We start from the raw sequence: 20,603 nt of genomic DNA on the forward strand, positions 1-20,603 counted from the left end.
ACCCTTAATTTCATAAAACTTTTTTTAGAAAACGTCATACATCAAACGATGAATGTATGGAACGAACATGAAATATTTTAACCAAGTCTCAGTGGTACGTTTGAAAGTTATATTCGAGCCCCAATGGTGTTGATCACGCATTCAAGAGAAGAAAAAGGCATTAACTCTCTGAAACAAACTTACAAAGCTGCGTTTTCCATACAAAATTTTATTTCAAAGTTTTGCGAGATTTATTTAAAATTTAAAGCATGTAAAGTCAAATAGTATTTTTTTGTATTGTAATCGTGTATTACAAATTATATATTATATTTTAAGGATTAACTCATATGTTATTGTGTATAGCATATTGCATGACTATCCGGTACTAAACGAGTGTTTGTCAATCTTTAGAAACATATCAGATTTTTAAGAAATAATCTAATACCAGAGTAAGAAAACGTCAATCGTATAAGATGAACCCACATCCATATAAATAAAATTTAATACACCGCTGAGCACGCATCGAATGATACGCGCCATGGCATGGGGATTCAATCGAATCATTAACCTTTGCATGCGCCATTGATGGTTTTTATTGATTTGTTCCCTTTTCCAATTTGACTCTTTGTGATTGAAATGCCGAAAGAGAGAAGCGAGCTAGGGTCGGTAGCGAAAAAAATATCACTAGAATATTTTATAAACCCTTTTCGGTGGAAAAAAGGTTCGCGATCTTCTCTTCTCTTCTGAACGATATTACCGCAGAGCAGGCAAGCTGCGTGAAATACTTTCCGGTTTCCGAAATTCGTATTCAACATATTTGAAATAGATAAAAACTACCGTCGTGCAGAACAGATACTGAGCCTGTCGATTTATTTTTAGAACTCTCTCTTTCTACTATTCGGTATATGTGCGTATAATAAAAAAATATGTTTTGTGAGTAGCAAGTGGTGCAGCAGTTTAATCCGAGGGAAAGGGTGTTTATTATATTATCATGTACCAAATCCACTATCTTATTCTTACTGGAAATTTAATATTTAAATTTACAAATCATTGACTGAAAGTAAGTGATAGTGAAGATGAATGAACACAATCTTAAAATTAAAATAATATTTAATTCATTCAAGCGCTAAAAACTTGCCTGAATATTATCCGTTAATTGTAAAAATAAATACTGGATTACCAGTAAACGAAAATTATAATATACTTGGACGATCTGAGACTTTACGGGCAACGTTATTTCGTCCTTAAAATGTAGCAAACAATTGATTTATAAGTCCACTGGTCAATATCAGTGAAACTGTAAAATAACACCTTATCTTCAATTTAAAATGACCAATAAATTCATATAAATATGTATATGTATTGCCTGGCGATTATTTGTAGAGTATAAATTGTTGATACGTATAGCGGTAAACTGCTAGTGATTAATTGCTGGTGGTAAATTGTTGGCGGTGAAATGCCGACACAACGAACTAGAGAAACTAGAGAAAAAATATATACACATAGTACGTGTAAACACTATACAAACCTAAAGCATTGAAAATGTTAACGGATATTGTCAACAAAAAATCCGATGGATAGAAAAGTGCATTTAAAAAAAAATGTCATATGTTCGAAACTTTATTTTTGATGAATCATAGACTATTGTATTCTTATGATTGGAAGATTTATCAAATACATATACATATACAGCCTTGACCATTTTTATGGGGCCATAATTATATATTTTTTAATTTCCAAAACCATATTTTTTTTTAATTAATCATACTTTTTTGGAACCCCAGGTGTAGTAAACGTGCGTCAAAGAGTTGAAAACGAATATCTAACTGATTGCGTAGTGCCCAAAGTCAAATATAGTGGCGGAAGCGTTATGATCTGAGGTTGCAAGGCGGCAGCAGTGGTAATAAACCTGTACAATTGCGAGTGTAGTGTGAACAGTGACATTTATAATGTAGGATTCCTACAAGAAAATAAATCACCTTCCATTAAAAAAAAATTGTGTCAATTGCAACTGATGGAGTGTGAAAATAAGATTTGTCTCGATTTTAAAAGAAAAAAGAGGTACTAACATTTCATTGTATGATCCACCAGGAAGCTCTTTGTAAATATATATTTCTAGAAGAAATTGTAAAAGCTATGAAATTGGTTACTAAGCAAAACAAATTATGATATTAAAATCATACTGTGTGACATGAATGCCAAAGTAGATAAAGAGCAATTTGATTGACAAATACAGTATATATGATATAAGTAGTGATAACAGAATCAGATCGATAAATTTCTCTGCGTGACGCAATATTGTATTTGGAGGAAGTATATTCCCACATAATGACATCCACAAAGAGACATGACGCGCTAGATGAAAATACTTGTAATAAGATAGATCACTTATTAATTTTTAGAAAACACTGCTTCAACCTTTTGGATATAAAAAGTTATAGAGGAGCTTACATATATTCTTATCACATGCTGGTAATCTCAAAGGTACGAGCGCGAATATTAACCGCATATATAACGCCTCTCCCTCGTAACCATAAATTCAATGTGAATCGCCTCAAACTTCCAGATGTCCAAACGGTGTACACTAAGGAACTGAACTCCTACGCTAGAAACTGAAATGAAAAGCCAAATGCCATAATAAACAAACAGTGGATCCAATGTAAAAATTTAATAAATCAAGCAGCGGAAAATGCGGTTAAAAAAATATATAAAATTTGTTTTATTTTTTAATCTGATTTGTAAACAAATGTATCTAGGCTACTAGCCGGCTTGCCAATCTTGGTAACTGTAGACAGACTAATGACAGTCGACTGTCGCGTCATTCAGGATCGGGCAACCGAACAAAAACACTATATCTGTGCAATCAATATCACTCGCCTGTTAATATGAGGTCAAACATGTTTGAATTTTGTTTGTGAGACACCTATTAACACCAGTGTTCCGTGTAACATAGTTTGCAAAACCCTGCTCTAATACATTATGTAAGTGACATACAAAACGTAATGTAATTATGTTTTAAATATATAATGGACTGCTTTATATAGATACATTTAAACAACTATTGTCTTATATGTATCAGAGAATTAGCTATACCTCACAATTTATTTTATGTATGTTTTTTAATCAATATACACACTTTTCACATGTGTACAAATTCCCACGCATTAATTAAAGGCATTAGGGCTAATTCAATTAATTCCGATACCGATGCCAGAATAAGCGCTTAAATAACCCTATCTCGTCTTCTCGTTTCACCGACGAATTCTCAATTTAGAATTGGTTACACACCAAAGCGTGGTTATTATTCCCAATTTAAAACCGTACTCGAGACCTGAAAGCCATTAGAGCGTCGCGGGCGAAACTTTCGACTTGTCATTTATCGAAAGCATGTTTTGGGATTTTAATCAATCGGGATTCGAACGCGTACACGGTGGATTAATGGACATAGAGTAACAGCCCCTAAGCCTTTCATTAAACTATTTCGAACACTAAAAGCAATTTAAAGCGACGATAGATAAAATAAAACTCCATTTTGTATGTGTGCAGACTCTAGAATTTTATTGAATAATATAATTCATATCTTTTCGACGTTAACTACTGTAGGAAAATTTAATTAAATCCATTTATTCTACGTGCATATATCTATACCAAAGGGTTAAAAATTATTCGATTTGAGTGTGTATATATTAATAACGTTTATTTTATTTTATTTCATATTTTTATATCACAGAAAAATAGTTAATTAATTAATATCCATTTTTTATAATCACAACAAAGTGCTGTAATGGAAAAGGTTCAGAAAAATAATATATATCTAATAATAATAATAAGAAACCGTATCCTAGCGTATTTTTGTAAGTAACTTTGGGTTAGGTGCTAACTGTGGTTAAATTTTTGTAGATACATCAACATCAACAAAGTTTTTTTTTTTTTTTTTAAATACTTTTTAGCTGTAGTAAAAAAATTGACAATATAAAAAGCATAGCTATTTGATGATTAGCTGATTTAACCGATATTAAAGGCTTATTATATTATTAGGAGAACTTTCTACACAAACATAAACTAAGGATAAGATCAAAAACAGTCTTTCTCAAAAATGTAATAAATGTATTTTTTTGTTATTGTTTCATTAATATAAGGACAAAAAATAATAATTTTAATTAGGCATAATTTTTTGCTCATCTAAAAGAAACATACAATAAAATTAATAAATATATAATGATAAATTTGCTAATTTGTTAAATGAAATGTACTAATAGTTGATGTATGATCGTTGAAGAGAACAAACTTCAATAGGATGATGCTTTGTTATGCAAAGGAGCAAAACGGATCGATCTACTTTGATTTATTATAAAGCGTATAGTTACGAAGGAAGTTCAGAAGTTCCGTATTTAAATCTGAATCGTAGATAAAACTGTCAATATGCTACTTTTATTTTTATATTTCGAACACGATGCAGACAAAAACTTCTTTGGATTATTAAAAACGAGATTTACGTTTTATATAGCGTAACTCCCCCATACATTTTTGCAATCTGCCGATTCTTAGGCGGAGCGGTTTTTTATTGTATGATTTGTAATGTAGTTCTTTGATTTCCAAAGCAAATAAAATGCTGATTCGAGTAGTTAAGAAAATCATGAAGATTTTTTTGTTATTCAAATACTTTCGACCTTTAATACAAGCATATTTTCAAGCATCTGGCACGGACACACCCTTTCTTATGCAATGGTATAAAAAATGCAGCGTTTATAAAACATTAAAAAATACGTGTTAAAATTATTTTTTTAACAAAAAATTCTCGCTACAGCATTTTTCTCAAAAAATTTTTGTGAAAAAATACAAGATTTTTTTTTATTTATTTATTTATTTATTTATTAAAATTATGACTATCATTAACTGACAGGATTTTCAAAAGTAGAAAATATATTACAATTTTAAAATACTACATATACGCACATACACATATACACATATAAGTATAAACACGAAAACAAGATAAAAGAACAGACACAAATCACCTCAACAGGTGTGCATTGTCTCACACGAATTGAACCAAAACGCTATATGTGCACGAGAAAATGTCAATATCTCTATGCACAGTATTGAGCAGACTAAAGGCCTTTGCCAGAAAAGAGTTGGCAAGTGCAATAGTTCTAGACTTTATAGGCAATAACAGTGGACGCGATCGAGAACTATAACCACCTTCCGGAGCCCACATTTGGAGCTGCTCGAGCACCGTAGGGTTGTCTATGATGCCTTTGAGCAATTTCTAGAACCATTACCATTACCATTTTTTATCATAAATCATACTTTTTTAAGTAGCTACATTTTCATAAAAAAAATTAATAATAATAGTTTTTAAAATATAATAACCTATGTTTTTATTTATCTAGATATGTGAATTGAATATTTTTTTTCTCGCTTTGTTCTAGCTGCAACGCCTCAAGAACTGGCTGCTAGAGAAATAAAAAGAGGAAATCAGACGTCCGGTGAAGGAGTTTCATCTGGAAGAAACCTCGTTGCATTGTTGAAGAGACAAGTGCCTCTGGCAGGACAGTTGCATCGTGAACTGGAATGGGGCCAAGGTTGGGGCTGGGTTACTCTACCCAACGGCGTTTGGAGTGGGAGTAAGTATATGCTTTTAATAATTAAATAGTAAAATATTTGATTAATTAATAATAAATATGCTTATTTTATGTAATTCTAAAACTAAAAAAAAATATATTAAAATTGGATGATTAAGTTGATATATGTATTTATTAAAATATAAAAATTTTAAGCACGATTTTTTTTTTAAAATGCAATTAAATCAGAGTTTTTGTAATAATAAACTAATTAATTGTATTAGTAAAAAATACTTGAGATGCACTTAATTAAAAAAAAATACTACAAAAAAAGTATACCTATCTTTAGTTGGAGTATATACAATCACATCTTACATTGCAAGTCAGTGAAACAAAACGTAAAAGGAATTTGAAGAATTTTTTTATATAAGGAATATATTATTTAGTTCATTTTCTGTTAAAAAAAGTAACTCATGAATATTTTTTATTGAGTCAATGATTATTTCATATTAAACTAAATATTAACGATGGGGTTTTAATAGGATGACTTCACATAAACAGTGTTTCCGTGTGTTTAATTTATTTATTCTAACACTTTTCTAATACTAATTTTGTTAATTTATTTTACATATATTTTTCGGCATTCATTTTAATATAAAACTCTAACATAACATATTTTTTGTTAATTTATTGGTATTATTTTCAATAAAAATCATTTACATCAATTTATTTTTTTTTCAATATTATATAAATATAATATTTTTATTTAATAAATATTTAGTTATATATGTTAATATGGGGTACCTCAAAACAGTGAAAGGTCGACCGCCGTACATGTACGGCGATACCGCTCAAAGGGTTAAATATAACTGCGTGGTGCGTGTTACCTCCATATTTATTTCCAGATTAAATGGTCCATGGTTTTTGCCTAACAATTATATATTAAGTAACTACAATACAACTGTTACAGTGTAAAAAATATGAGTGAATAATATTTAAATGGATTTTTATTTAATTCGTTTATATTAATAATATAAATAATTTTACAAACATGCTAATTATATAATATATACTATATATGTAACTGATTCATAACCATCTCATGTTTACAATTTGTTATTAGCTACTATTTGATTTGTTTGTGGTTATAATTTAAGGGGAAAAAATATAATTTAAACGAAAATGAAAAATATAGGAAAAAAACAATAAATCCAGTGATAATTTAATTTAATATCACTGAAAATCTGGAACCATTGAAATGTTTTCTCAACCACTTTATGCCTGAAATATTTTTTAAATTAAATTAAATTAATTAGTGCCATATTTCTAGATGTTTTTTTTTAACAACTTCATTGCCATGAATTACAAATCTTTTGACTTATTATCATTTTAACTTACAATTTGTCTTATTAACTAGGACTGACATGGTCTCAAGAAGGCGAAGATTTCGCTCTCCACGCAGCTCCTTTGGTACATCACAGCAATGTAGCAGCTGCAGCAGCGGCGACTTGCGGTCCAGAAGGAGCTGTCGTATATTCTGGCTCTTACGACAGAGCCCACGCAGAATACGGAGGGTTGAATATCAACGACTACGAAGACGCAGCTGCAGACGACTGGGACTTTAACGTGGACTGCGGAGACTTCATGATGTAAAGCTCTACCTACTGACTTTAGGTGAAACTGAAAATGCCATATCGTAATCAAACGAGCAGACTATCGAGTTAAATTTTAATCGCAGAATCGATAGGAGTGTCTGGCATAATCTGCTGCGACACGAGATGGTTTATAAATTACACACATATATCATGTAGAGTCAGGATTAACTAGACGCAAGGTGTTGATATGCAATACATAAAGATATTTAATAAAATTACTGTATATTACAGATGATTTATAATCGTTCGCATGTGTAGCACGACTTTGGCGTATAATGCTGGAATTGAATCTAAATTAATCATACATTTTATACTGCGTGAACGACAAGTTGTATTGGAATATCTAACGTATATTAACGTTTAAATAAAACGTAAATGAAAAGACTGTACATTTAAACAAAACAATGAATGCACATTTTTACTGATAACGCAAACAAATACACACACAAGTTGAAGTGAAATGATTATAAATTTTAAAAAAATATTTTGATATTTACAACACGAGCACAAATCAATGATGACGTTTATTATAGAAATATATATATAAAAAATAATATTTTAAAATGATGTATTCTTATAATACCAATATTTATATGTATATATTAAACAATTATAAGCGTATACCGGTGGCTTTTTTTCATTAATTCATTAATAAGATTTTTTTTTAATTTTTCTAGTTAAGTCTAACCATTTTAATATATTAAATATTTTAATAATACATAAACAATTTTAGAAAATAGTGAATTTAAAGGATTGGAATAAGTTTTTTTATAAATTATTTTTAAAATATTTTTTAGTATAATTATAACTATTTAAATATTTTATTTTAAATATGCTATTCTCAGTATACTAAAATAAATATTTATCAAAGTGAATTTTTGTTAATAATCAAACATTATGGAAAACAGCTCTGTTCTTATCTTTGTGGCGAATAGCTTCTTCAATAATTAAAATTGTTATCTTAAATACGATATTTTTTTTTTTAAATACTTTGGTTTGTATGTACAGATTTTTGTGATTATACTATATTTTTGTGATGATACTATTATGTGAAATAAACTTTGCTATACAACTAAGTTTATAACTGAATCAAAATTTAATTTTAAACTATTTTTAATTGTATAGGTGTAAAGCTACCGGTGACGTATTGTTTGTATATTCACAGTGTTTTATTTAAAATATTTATATTTGGGGCTCAATCTTTTTTTCCTGTTTTAAATGCATTTTTTCCGACTCACCAGATATTCTTTAAGATATAAATATATATAAAGCGCTCTCGGTACCTTCTTCGTGTTAGGTACTTGATGAAAGTTTTATATAAATCAATAGATATTATTTACATATAAAAAGTATATTCGTGTAAATCTCTAAATTATACTAGAATTGATGTCAATCATATAAATAAATAATAATAAAATATATCCAAAATAATAATAACATGTAGAATGATCGATGTGATAAATTCGTATTTAGTTATTATCAAAAATTAATAAAATGGAAAATTATATACCCACTTATGAAAAAAAATCCCCCGTTAGAAGTCTTAATACGAAAAAGCTTGAGCTGCGAAACCCTCAATTACCTCGTGCCAAAAATGTGTGTTTTGAAAATTATAGGTAATTAAAAACGCTGATATTCCTGAGAAAATTTTGGTTTTTAGTAATATTATATATGTATTTAATGAGAGAGTATATAGATACATTTTAATAATGCTTCCGACCTATCCAAAGACTGCCTTTAACCAAAAATAAAAAATTGTAAATTTTTTATAAATCCCCTACACTTAGTCGTCATATAAAATATGTAATATTAATTAAACATAGACATAGTGAAAAAGTGTTCGTAAAAGAATCGATGTTTAAATGTAATTTGCATGTTTATATAACACAATATATTTAGTAGAACGTCTTATAAATATTTATATGTAAATGAATTAATGTGAAATGAAGCCTAATTCTAAGTAAACGTAGATAGAAATTATTACCGGCAGTTGTACCTCGATGGTACAATGCTGATGAATTTTATTTTATTTTTATACATTATTTTTGAAAATTAAAATTTTATAAAGTTGTCTGTTTAAAGATTAAAAAATTATAAAGACGTCTTATCGCAGCTGGAAGTTACTGATTTGAATATGGCTCGTTCAATTTAGTAACGCATTTTATAATTTATTATAAACGTATCAAGTTTGCGATATGGCGTTTTTTTAATAATATCTAATAACCGAACTTTAAAACTATAACCGTATTTTTTTATAGTCGTTTTATCCTATGAATTTAGATTGCGTACGAGCATTTGGGAATTTGGGAGCAAAAAAACACATACAAACACACTATCGTCGCTTTCGCACTTATTATTTATTTAAAAAGTAATCTGACGTCTAAAAGCACGTTTTCCCGCCGTTTTCCATGCGTGGGAGTCGTATGACGCAGTATGGCAACACTTAACTTAAATAATTCAACGATTACAAGATAATATTATATAAGCGAATTAAATAATATACTTAAAAATGCTGGCATTTAAAGTATAAAATCGTGTTTCATACGCATAGAAAATATAAAATAATACGTGTTAGTGTAATATGTGACTGTTGTTTGTATAGAAGAAACATATGTGTGTTAAATAAATGTTGAAATATAGATTTTTGTATGTGTATCGACAGGGTGGGCAGTAAAAATGATAGTGATAGCAACAGCATGATGTCAATTTCATCATCACCTTACCGTCAAAAACATTTATTCCTACTTGAATATGAAATAAAAAATGAAACGGAATTAATGCTATTGAATAAAATTCAGATTTCTATCAAAGACATGCGGAACATGTCTGATAGTGATCTAAATTGTAACAATATTTACTTAATTTAAAATATTTATTACAAATAATATGTTACAGGGTGACTTAAAATAACTTATTTACAAAAAGAGCTTTTTTAATTAATGTTTAAAAAATAAATGGCTTAAAACCTTTGCTTAAATATTTCATTTTTTTTATAGTAATTTTTACGTATTGTAAAATATGTATTTTTTTAAATTTATTTTTACTGTACTTCGACACCTCATCAGTACGCAAAAATTTTTAATTATAGATTGCAATATAAATTATTATAAATTATGCACGATGAGTATAAATTAGATTAAATTTTTGTATGTTTTTATTAAAAAACATTACTTTTTTTTATGTATATATCATAAATTATTGGTTAAATAAAAAGGCAAATTTAATTGTTATTATTAAAAACACTTGAGAAATCACCTATTTTTTGCCTTTAAGGTGATGTGGCGGTGGTTTTCCTTAATGAGCTCCCGGTATTATATTATTTATTTTCAGATTTTAACCGTACATATTTTTTCAGATTCATATAGAAATGTTTTAGCACGTGAAACGACGTAACGCGGGCGACTACAAATAACTTTGAGGTCGATTGGTCGATCGCGATCAAACCACTGCTCTCCCCCCCCCCCTTTCCCCACTAAATACATATTTTTAGATACATCTATACCTTTTTCTTCATCAGAAGTAGTTAATTTTATTCCCATCGTTAATTTCAAGTATTTTAATTTATTTAATTTAAATTACGAAAAATCTGTATTTTTGCATTTTATGACACATAATGTGGTCGTTTTTTAATCAGATATTGCAATTGAGTTATATTAATAAAAAATATTGAATTATCTAGCAGAGTCAGCCTGTATTTATTTTAATAATATAATATCAAAACGTTATTAAAGAGAAGCTATTACAATACACAAAAAAGAAATAATTTATCATACGTATATAGAATATTATTAATACTGCCCACCCTGTACCTTTATATTAAATTTATTAAAATATGTACTGTATAACAGAATGTGTTTCAAAGGGCCAATATTCTTATGCTGAACTTATACAATATTTATATATCACAAATTTATAATAGAAAAAAATTAGACGTCAATATGAACATTTTCTTCGCGACGGTTGTGACTAAAAATCAACTATCAAACACACAATCCTCAACTAACATTTTCATTATATAATTTTCACAATAAATAAACATTCGAAATGTAATATCATTAAAATCGAATTTTAGATAATAATGTAAATTGTATATTAAACGAGTTTTCATAAAGAACGAAAATATTTTTATATTAAAAAATGATTATATATTATTATTAAAAAATAATCGATTAAATGTAATACATGACACCTTATTAGGAAAAAATCTAAAAATCGATGTTGTGTATCAAAATCATTCTTATAAAATAGCATAAATGTACTAGGTCTATTAGATGAATGTTTGAGAATATAATGTATACATATAATATAGAGTTCAAAAATATGAATGTTAAATGTATAGCTAAAAAAAATAGAAAAATGTAAGCAAGCGATTTTATCATACTGTATATAGTCGGTTTTGATCACGAAGTGTGTCACGTGTGTTTGTTTGTTCCACTTATTTTATTGACACGCACCCCTTGTGTCGATTTTATTAAAAAAAAACACCCCCTATGTGCATTTTTTATGGCTTTCGCATAATTAAGTTCTCCGGCAATTTTTGTGGATTCGTTTCTAATTTACAAATGGATTCTGGGTCGTGTAACACATTCGATTTAATAAAGTATTTATATATAAACACATACATGTTTGCATGCGAACTGAACTATATATGTCATCGTTTAACTGTATATGTTTTTACATCATTTGTGTAAATGTTTATATGTAAATTTTGTATTAAAAAATACAATAAAAATGTTAGACTGATGTGAGTGTCTTTTAATTTTTTAACATAATTAAACAATTTTTAATAAATTATACCTTTAATACATATCTGTTATGATTGATATCACCTTGACAAGCATCATAATAAATATACATAACAACAGTATGCGTAATATCGATTAATCAAATGCAGTATATAAATTGAATGGGAGATATCGTTACCATTCCACACCCCTCCATATAAGGTTAATAAACTCGATACGGTTAGTTTATCTTATCATGACATATTACATAAATTATTTTCCTATAGCATATTAATCATATTGTTATATATTTAAAAACATAATATTTATAAAACAATGTCACATTTGCGTAATTTTAAAATAGATTGTCAAAAAACTTATTAGGATTTAACCAGAAAAATGTATCGTTTTTCTAATGCTTATTTAAATAAATAAGTATGGCTTTATATTATTAATTATTTTCAATTAATACAATTAATTTAAATAAATAGTCTAAGAAACTTAATATATCCATAATGACCAACAAAATAAATGGTATAAATTAGAGCTATCCAATTTTAAGTAATCCATAGGTCATATTCTACAAATAGCACCAGAAGTAAGAAAACATTAGTTAATGTCAATAGGGTTGATTAACAGAATATATATATATTTTATTTCTATTTTTTTTTTTGTAAAATTGTAACGCAAAAAATTAATTATTTAAAATCATTGAAAATCCTAAATAATAATGTCTAATTTGAACCATTAAATTTTAAAAAATATTTAAAAAAATCAAAACGAAGCAAAAATAATATTTAAAACCTAAAAAGTTGAGGGTCCGGTATATGCACACTCGCTAGCTTCGGTACCTCACGATAAATTAAGACCATCGTACCCTAACAGGTTATCTTAAAATAATGCATAGTATTATTTCAATATACAAAAAATAAAATATAATATAAGGATATGTAACATTAAAAATAATACAAAAAAAATATATATTGAGAAAGAAATAGTAATAAAAAGCATTAAATATTAAAATTAAACTATACGAACCGGACCAGCTTCTCGTACCTGACATGTTTTGACTTATTTTACTTTTAATTCTAATGTGTAACCTAACAGGTGTAAGTCTAATGCCTTTACAAAATGCTAAATCTAGACCAACTGGGTAAGTCAAACAGACAATGAATGCCTACAAATAAGTATAACATCTATATACTTAATTATAAATTTTTATATTAGTAAACACGGTGATAAATGTACTAAAACCATATCTGACAAGTGGCACCTTGTTAATGCTGACAATTTTTAAAATAGCGTTTTTCTCGCAAATGATTATTTTTTACGGAAAACAGGACTTTGTGAAACAATCAGAAAAAATCTCAAAAATATAAAATAAAGGCCCTTACAGATTAAACATGGCAGAAAAGGTAAAACGCTTACCCAAATTTGGAAAACAAAATGTCAAAATGATATCTACTTTTCGTACAGCCAGATGATAGACACGGAGAAAAAATCAGAACGACCGGCCTTACAATATATAAGCCTCAGTGTACAATGGATTGTAATAAATATGTACTTAATTATTTGAAAAACAATTGAATAAACAAAAGAAGTTGTTTATTTATTTTAATGCGCGTTGTTATATTCGTTCAGTGTCTATCAAAATTTGAATCGTAACGGTAAAATTATATTCGAAGATTTTCTTTTGAGTAAGGCGTGTATGTATGTATGCAAAATTCAGTGGAATCTATTGATTTTGAAGACATTTTACCAGTTTCTATCATATCTTGCCGTGCCCGTGTTGTCGTTCTACAAGAAAGGCTTTCGGACAAGCTAAAATATTGTGAGCAAATTAAAATAAAAAGTGAGGAAAAATATGTGAGAGGAAAATGTGTTTGTGAAGTAGTGAAATTCCTCTTCATATTTACAAGTGTTTTTATACGTATCAAAATTTATTGTAATAGATAAAAAAGGTGTAAATAATAAAAATAAATATCAATAAGGATATAGTGTAGTAAAAAAAAAAGTGATTGTGGAATAAGTGTATTTGTGTAAAGTGTGATTGTGAAAATAAGTGTGTCCGTGACAGTTGCACGCAGAAAATGGACGCCGAAAAATTTGGTAAGTGCAAATTATATTATATTATAAATAGATATTTTTTATAAATCGGTTATTCAAAAAATTATAGAGGCATTTAAACATACATATTATTAAATTACTGGTTTATAACCACTGCAAACATTTTTAATTTACACAAAATAATAGGAATGAAAAATATATGTTTATTCATTCATGATTTTATTTCTCAGATTTCTTTTAAGTGCAGTAATATTATAATTTTTAATCATTTTACTTAATGACGGCATTAAATTATTACGGCGAAAATTTATCCGAATTGGAGCTTTTCCCTATAGTTTATTAGTCGGTGAATCATTGCGGTTTTGCAAATGGGTAAAAAAGGAAAGATAAGAACCAGTTTGTGCCAGATATTTTATAATATGCATACTTTCTCGAAGGATTGAAGGAATGAAAATCGCAAAAAAAAAAAAAAAAAACATTTTTTTGCGATTTTCTCTTACTCTAAATGAGTTGAAATACATTTTTCATTTCTCGAGAATTATCGAGAAATCAGAATGCCTACCCATAACCTTCAGAAAGGCTTCAACAGACTTGACCGAGTCACCGAGCGTCACTACTCATCAGAAATGCGTCACCATATAAGGAGGCGTCGATCGAGCCGTTTATATCCGTGGGCGCCATGGGCGCCCTCGACGGCCAACTCGACCTGCCCCCCTCTCAATTAGTTTGCGGCGATCAGCTGCGATTGTTTGGCCAGCGCCATGGTATGGCATGTCATGACTCAGTGACCGCCGAAGCGCGTTGGCTTACGGCCGCCCGTAAAGCCTACTTAAAATCACCACACGCGAATCGTTGACAGATAGCACGCGCTACTGAGTTATTAATTGGTTAATAGGCTTACCCTAAATACCCCCTCTTACTCTTAGTGACCTAAGTGTGTTCACTTGAGACATCTAGGTCTTACAGAAATAGATTTGCGACAATTTTTTATTGCGTCAAAAAATATTTTAATAAAAATAGTAGATCATATGATGTGTATGGAATATCAACGACGAGCTCAACTAATCGCGTGTACTCAGTAATTTATTTATGTATTGTCTCTAAGTTTAACAAACCCATTAATTTTTTATGGGTATTATTATTTTTATAAGTATTTAATATGTTTAATAATATAAATATTTTTTTACATGTAAGTAATCAAACGTTTGCGAGTATTAAGGGCGAACTAAACCAGGAATTTTTAATCCATAAATAAAGTGTTTTAGTGCATGTTGAGTTCAGCGTTATTATTCTAAAAGTTTTAAAATTATATCCATTCGTAATAGTGCATTTTAAATGCAAGATTTTGTATACTTTTATGAATTTATTTTATTTACCAGTTTTTTAGTATATTAAGAAACATAACAATAACTTGCTAATTTATTGACATTAGTTACTACATTAAAGCATTACAATACAATTTTAACCCAATGATCTAAATCTGAAAATTTATGAAAAGTTTCGTGTCACTAGTTATTATTATTATTTGGTTTAATAATCTAATATTATTTTTACTACATATATACATATTTTAAGCTAATATAAAAATCATAGTTACTGTTTCTAATATTGTTTACTATGGCGCTAAAATATTTACTACATGAATAAGCAATTATTTCTAATGTTCTTATTTTTTAAATAAAATTTATTTTAAAATACTAAATTTGCATTATTGCAACTTTAATTTTTAATACTTTATTTTAATAAAATATTTAGCATTTTTCTAGTAATTTTTCGCTCTTTGTTCATTTTTTAATTAAATATATACAGCTACTCCTAATTTATACTAAATTTGTCAACCTATGAGTAGTCATAAAAAATGTGACCACTGAAAATCGCTGCAGTGCTTTTCTAGAAATATATAAAAAATTAACATATATCCTATTTATTTTTTGTCAAAAGACAAGATAGGTCCATTTATCAGCTGCATATTCTCTGGGTTTTTTTTGCATTAGAAAAATGAAATTATAGTCAAAATTTTATAAGTCTAGAATTTAAAAAAAACGATTTACGTTAACGCAGAATTAATAAAAAATGTATTTATTCTTAAAATTCTTTAAAACATTTTCTGCAAAAATATTTTTAATATGAAGTAATAATAATGAACTCTTTACTTTATGACTTTCTTAAATTAAAATTGAAATTAATTATAAAATAAACCTTAAACTACCACTGTGTTATGAAACAGTCTTCATACTATCATAATATATAGTTTTATGCATTTTTTTTTTAAATTATTTTTTGTAAATTTAATTTAAATTAAAATGCTTAATTATATTGTTCATATCCTATGTCTAAAGTGTGATACCATATGCTATATGGTTTTTTACTACAATCAAAATATATTCTATTTACAGAAATGCTCTTTTGACAAAGATTTAATAATGAATAAAACCATTATTGAGGTTGTAAAGTCGTCAAAGATCTTTACAATAAAACTCTGATTATTGAATTTCGTATTTAGAAGAAATATGTCGAAATTTTCAAGGATTGAAAATGACGCAAAATTTTCAATTAAAATGTTCAGTAATTAGTCAAATATGAGTTTTCGCATTATTATAAAATAATAATGCTCTAGATCTATTTCATATTTATTTTATGCCTATTTTTAACGCATGGTTTAAATTTCTAGCCTGGTTTAATAAACGATCAATGAATAAGTCCACTAGAATACTATCATACTTTTTCAAATGCATACTTCAGCGCTTCTTTACTATCTGATCATTGTCCTGATCTCTTCTGTTTATCGTAAAGAATCTATTAATCCATTCTTTACATTTTTCACTGGCATCCAGATGCCGTAAAACAGTTGCAGGAGAAACTTGGTTATCTCCTTTTTGTAGATTTACTTTAACAATTATTCTTAAAAGAAAGACAGGTCATGAAAATATAGAGAATGAGACAAGATTATCAATCCTAATTCATTTAATTTTGCAACAGTTATTATGCCTATTTTTACGCATGCTTTAAATTTCTTTATAATAAAATTTTGCTGTAATAATCTAGCCAGATTTAAGAAACGATCGATGAATAATTCTCCTACAATAAAATCAGCATATTTTTTTCAAAAGCATTCTTGGAAGCTTCTATGTTATCTCACCATTGTCCTGATCTGTTTTGTTTATAAAAAAATAATCCATTTATCAACGTGTGTAATGATTACCTTTAAGAATGGCTTGCTATTGTTTCTGAAAACTAATAAAAAACAGACTTCGAAACGTTGTTTTTGTCTTTCGGTGTGTTCTTTGCACCTTTTAACCACTTAAACGCCAGCGATGCACCGATGCGTCATTTGTTAAAAAGATTTTTGAAAATAAGTAAACGAATTATTTACAAATTTTATTTTTTTAATTATGAAATAATATTGTACTAGCTTCATTTATCAGCAAACCAAGTATTTTATATTTATATTTAGAAAGAGATATTGAGCCATGAACAGAAATAACAAGCGACTCATTAAAAGGTCGCTGGCGTTTAAAGAGTTAATGGCATTCAGATGCATTAAAAATGTTGCAGAAAAAATCTCCTGTTTGTGGATTAGCTTCAACAGTGTTTCTTGAAATATAAATATCAGAGAAAAATAATAAATCCTTATTTGCTTAATTTTTCAGCAGAAATTAGTAAAGTATGAGTTTTTGCATTTAAAAAAATAACGTTTTAAGTTTGTGCACCAATATCGGATGTTTAATGCTTATTGTTTATGCATGATTAAAATTTCTTTACAATATATTATTGCTATTAAAGTCTCAGATGGTTTAAGAACAGATCAATAAATAATTCTCGCAAAATATCATCATATTTGTTTTTTGTAACCATTGTTCTGATTTCTTCTGAGTGTTGTCCTTTTTTCACTCTTTTTTGTTGTCTGTTTTTCAGTGGCTTTTTTTGGTTAATGTTTTGCGGTCTCTGTAGTTTTTCTACATCTTAATCCTTGTGATTTAAACAAACTGGAAACTTGTTCATACTTATTCAGCTCCTACAGCTCATAATGTATTCTTATACTTTAAGTTTATTCACGTTTTTTATCATTTTCTCACGATTTTCTACTCAAAAGATTCAGGGTCTTCTATATAATTTTAGGGTCATATTTTAGACACCTGTTCCAATTAAGTGCTTAAAATACTGCAATACACTGTATCAAATTCATAAAATAATTATATTTATCGACATGTATTTGATTTAAATATTCTTATAAATACTTATACAACTCCATAAGTGTTTTATAGGTAATTTGAGATGTAAAATAAAAAGCTGTGCTTTTAATGAAATAGTGTGAGCATTTATTTGTATGTTTTTTTTATTATTTTCTTAATATTTTAACAGTAAAGTCAATTTTTTAAGACGCTACTTCAAAAACGTGCGGTTTTCATTGCATTTATTTAATAATTGTAGAAAAAAATGGCATTATTAAAACATTTTTAACCAATTTATATATGTAGATATTTTTTTTCCTTTAGAGCATAGATATTTTTATTCATAAATTCATATTTAATACTACTAATTTTTTGTGATAATATCTTAAAAATAAGATCCATCGCAATCAATTTAAGTAAACAATAATAGCTTTATCGATTGAATGTTTTAAAAATATTAATACCAAATTAATTCATTATAAATAAATATTTTTTATGAATGGTATTTTTAATAAGCTCTTGTATTATGACGTTCATTTCATTGAAGTGCAGATCATCTTCACTTTTGCTGAAATTAAAACATGAAACATATCTTGCATTATGATTTTTCGCAAGCTCTCGCTCTTGTGTTATAAATAGCTTATTTGTATATTTGCTTAGCTAACTAAATATAGCATCATTGAAATGCTATTTATACGAATACAAAATATTACTGTTAAAAGCAAATTATTATTAATTAAACTGTCAAAAATAATCTAAATGACACTCTCATTTTCCATTATTATTCAAATCGTGCCCCTCTTTTCTCCTCGAGCAGTTTGACAAGCGTTAATCGACTAATTTGTCTCAGACTAGATTAATACAGTTTATTTTAACAAAATGCACAAATGACCGTTGTCGAAGCTTTAAATATGCTTTCGACTGATTAACGATCCGAACTTTTGACCCGCACCTTTAAAACTTTCGCACCTTGACCCCTGGCATTTTAACGGTGAGTGTTTTCGTTCCAAATATGTGATGGCAGTTTGGGGTTGGTTACCTCATTAAACGAAAAATCGTCTTAGAGAGAAAGATTACTCAAATATAAATCGAGGCGAAAAACTTTTCCAGCTTTGCTGCTCTTACGAGATAAAGGCGATTATCTCAGATAAATTAATTTCGAAGGAATGCGCTAAGAAGTTATAATTAAAAATCAATAAATAAACAAAATTCTTTAAATAAATTGTATTGTTGTTAAAATTTAAATAAATTGTTATACAATTTATCTTAGAAATATTTCTATAAAAATATTATATCGACTAAATCTTAATATTGTTTAATACTTAAAAGGCTCTGCGCTAATGAAAAATTTAGACCCAATTTATATTAAAATCCTGCGATTTTAATTTCTGTTTTTCTCACGGGAAAACTGTTACTAGTTTATCTACGTACATTTTTTTAATATTTTCCAATTCATATTTGATCTTAAATATTATTAAATTATTTTTATTTTTTATAATATAGCCAATTTACAAAATTAAAAACGTTCATCATAATTTTTTAACACTGAATTCAGTGATTCATATATAAAAGTTATATTCTAAAAAATTCGCAATTTTAATAACTTCTTATTTCTTAATTATATTTCTTATTTTCTTAATTAATTATAATATATATATATATATATATATATATATATATATATATATATATATATATATATATATATATATATATATATATATATATATATATATATATATATATATATATATATATATATATATATATATATATATATATAAAAGTAAATTTTTATCAGTTCACAAAAGTGTAGGAAATTTATTAAAAAGTGATTTATAATACTTCAAGATGAGTACAGGAGGTTCAAGGCTTGTTGAAATGCAGGTAAGATGTATTTTATTCTATTTAATATTGCTTGACAATATATTTTTAATATTTAACCATCCTAAAATACAATAGTTCTTAAAATCTGATAATTAACAAAAAAAATCCTTATAAAAATAAAACAAATAAAGATATGAAAGTTGAAAAGAGCAAGGTTAAGAGAATATTGTGGATGTTTAATAAAAAAACTTATTAAATTATTTTTATTAGTTAAGAGACTACCTCTTTACTGTCGACTATTTAAATTATAGTTCACAATAAAGTTAAGCTGTTACTTCTTAGTTATATTTCATAGTAGCATTCTAGCAATTATAATTACTTTTTTGATAGGTTTTATTTTTAAAAGTATCCATGTTACTAAATGGTTATTTAACATTACTTTGTTGTAGGCTACTTATGTTTGTGTATTCAGACAATAAATCACAACATGTTAGTATTTATTATATTGTATTCAAAAAAGCATATTTTAAAACACGATCCAAGTTTTTAAAATATGCTAAACTGTCATTAGTTCATCTTTTATCAGATTTTTCAAATCAGTCTATTTTCTTTTAC

General features: G+C 27.4%; 2 protein-coding genes across 5 annotated transcripts in view; both read left to right on the forward strand.

Annotated features, from left to right (window-relative positions):
• LOC148232638 (uncharacterized) overlaps nt 1–7,823 on the forward strand; it is a 77,044-nt gene extending 69,221 nt beyond the window's left edge. The window contains exons 7-8 of the mRNA XM_088189850.1: nt 5,412–5,606; nt 6,961–7,823. Coding sequence (XP_088045976.1) covers nt 5,412–5,606; nt 6,961–7,196 — 431 coding nt within the window. The 3' untranslated portion in view covers nt 7,197–7,823. The remainder of the gene's footprint in view (nt 1–5,411; nt 5,607–6,960) is intronic.
• Nucleotides 7,824–14,757: 6,934 nt separating this feature from the next.
• LOC148232640 (uncharacterized) overlaps nt 14,758–20,603 on the forward strand; it is a 76,039-nt gene continuing 70,193 nt past the window's right edge. For all 4 annotated transcript variants that reach the window (XM_088189490.1, XM_088189491.1, XM_088189492.1 and 1 more), the window contains exons 1-2: nt 14,758–14,876; nt 19,963–20,048. In XM_088189490.1, the coding sequence (XP_088045616.1) occupies nt 20,013–20,048 (36 nt within the window). In that variant the 5' untranslated portion in view covers nt 14,758–14,876; nt 19,963–20,012. The remainder of the gene's footprint in view (nt 14,877–19,962; nt 20,049–20,603) is intronic.

The sequence above is a fragment of the Plectrocnemia conspersa genome, unplaced genomic scaffold (genome assembly GCF_051122295.1).
Source record: "Plectrocnemia conspersa isolate PC_06_02 unplaced genomic scaffold, ASM5112229v1 ptg000008l, whole genome shotgun sequence".
Lineage (NCBI taxonomy): Eukaryota > Metazoa > Arthropoda > Insecta > Trichoptera > Polycentropodidae > Plectrocnemia > Plectrocnemia conspersa.